The sequence below is a fragment of the Penaeus monodon genome, chromosome 32, assembly GCF_015228065.2.
Source record: "Penaeus monodon isolate SGIC_2016 chromosome 32, NSTDA_Pmon_1, whole genome shotgun sequence".
NCBI lineage: Eukaryota > Metazoa > Arthropoda > Malacostraca > Decapoda > Penaeidae > Penaeus > Penaeus monodon.
The window spans coordinates 35,191,039-35,191,317 of NC_051417.1; the positions used below are offsets into that span (position 1 = coordinate 35,191,039).

A 279-nucleotide genomic window follows, 5' to 3' on the forward strand; every position below is an offset into this window, starting at 1 on the left:
GCGCCCTCGCCCCTGCAGCCTGCCCCGGTGGGCCAGCCGCAGCAGGCCGGCGCCGCCCCGCACCCGCCCCCGGCGGCGCAGCAGCAGGCCAGCGCAGGCCCCGTGTACCTGGACGAGCCCTGCCTCGACATGGCGGCCCTTCTGCAGCAGCAGTCCGGCAGCCCGAAGGCCGCCCACGCCGCCCACGCCGCCTCGGTGGCCGCCCATTCGCCGCAGGACGACGCCTACGACTCAGAGGGTGAGTGTCAGCGGCCTTCGTCACGCACACGCGCACGCACG

The 279-nt window shown here is 77.1% G+C and overlaps 1 protein-coding gene across 1 annotated transcript in view; it reads left to right on the forward strand.

Moving 5' to 3' along the window:
- Positions 1–279, forward strand: part of LOC119593839 (DNA-binding protein D-ETS-4-like) — a gene marked incomplete in the record, with an annotated part of 11,206 nt that overhangs the window by 6,559 nt on the left and 4,368 nt on the right. The window contains 1 exon segment of the mRNA XM_037942868.1: positions 3–238. Within this exon segment, the coding sequence (XP_037798796.1) occupies positions 3–238 (236 nt within the window).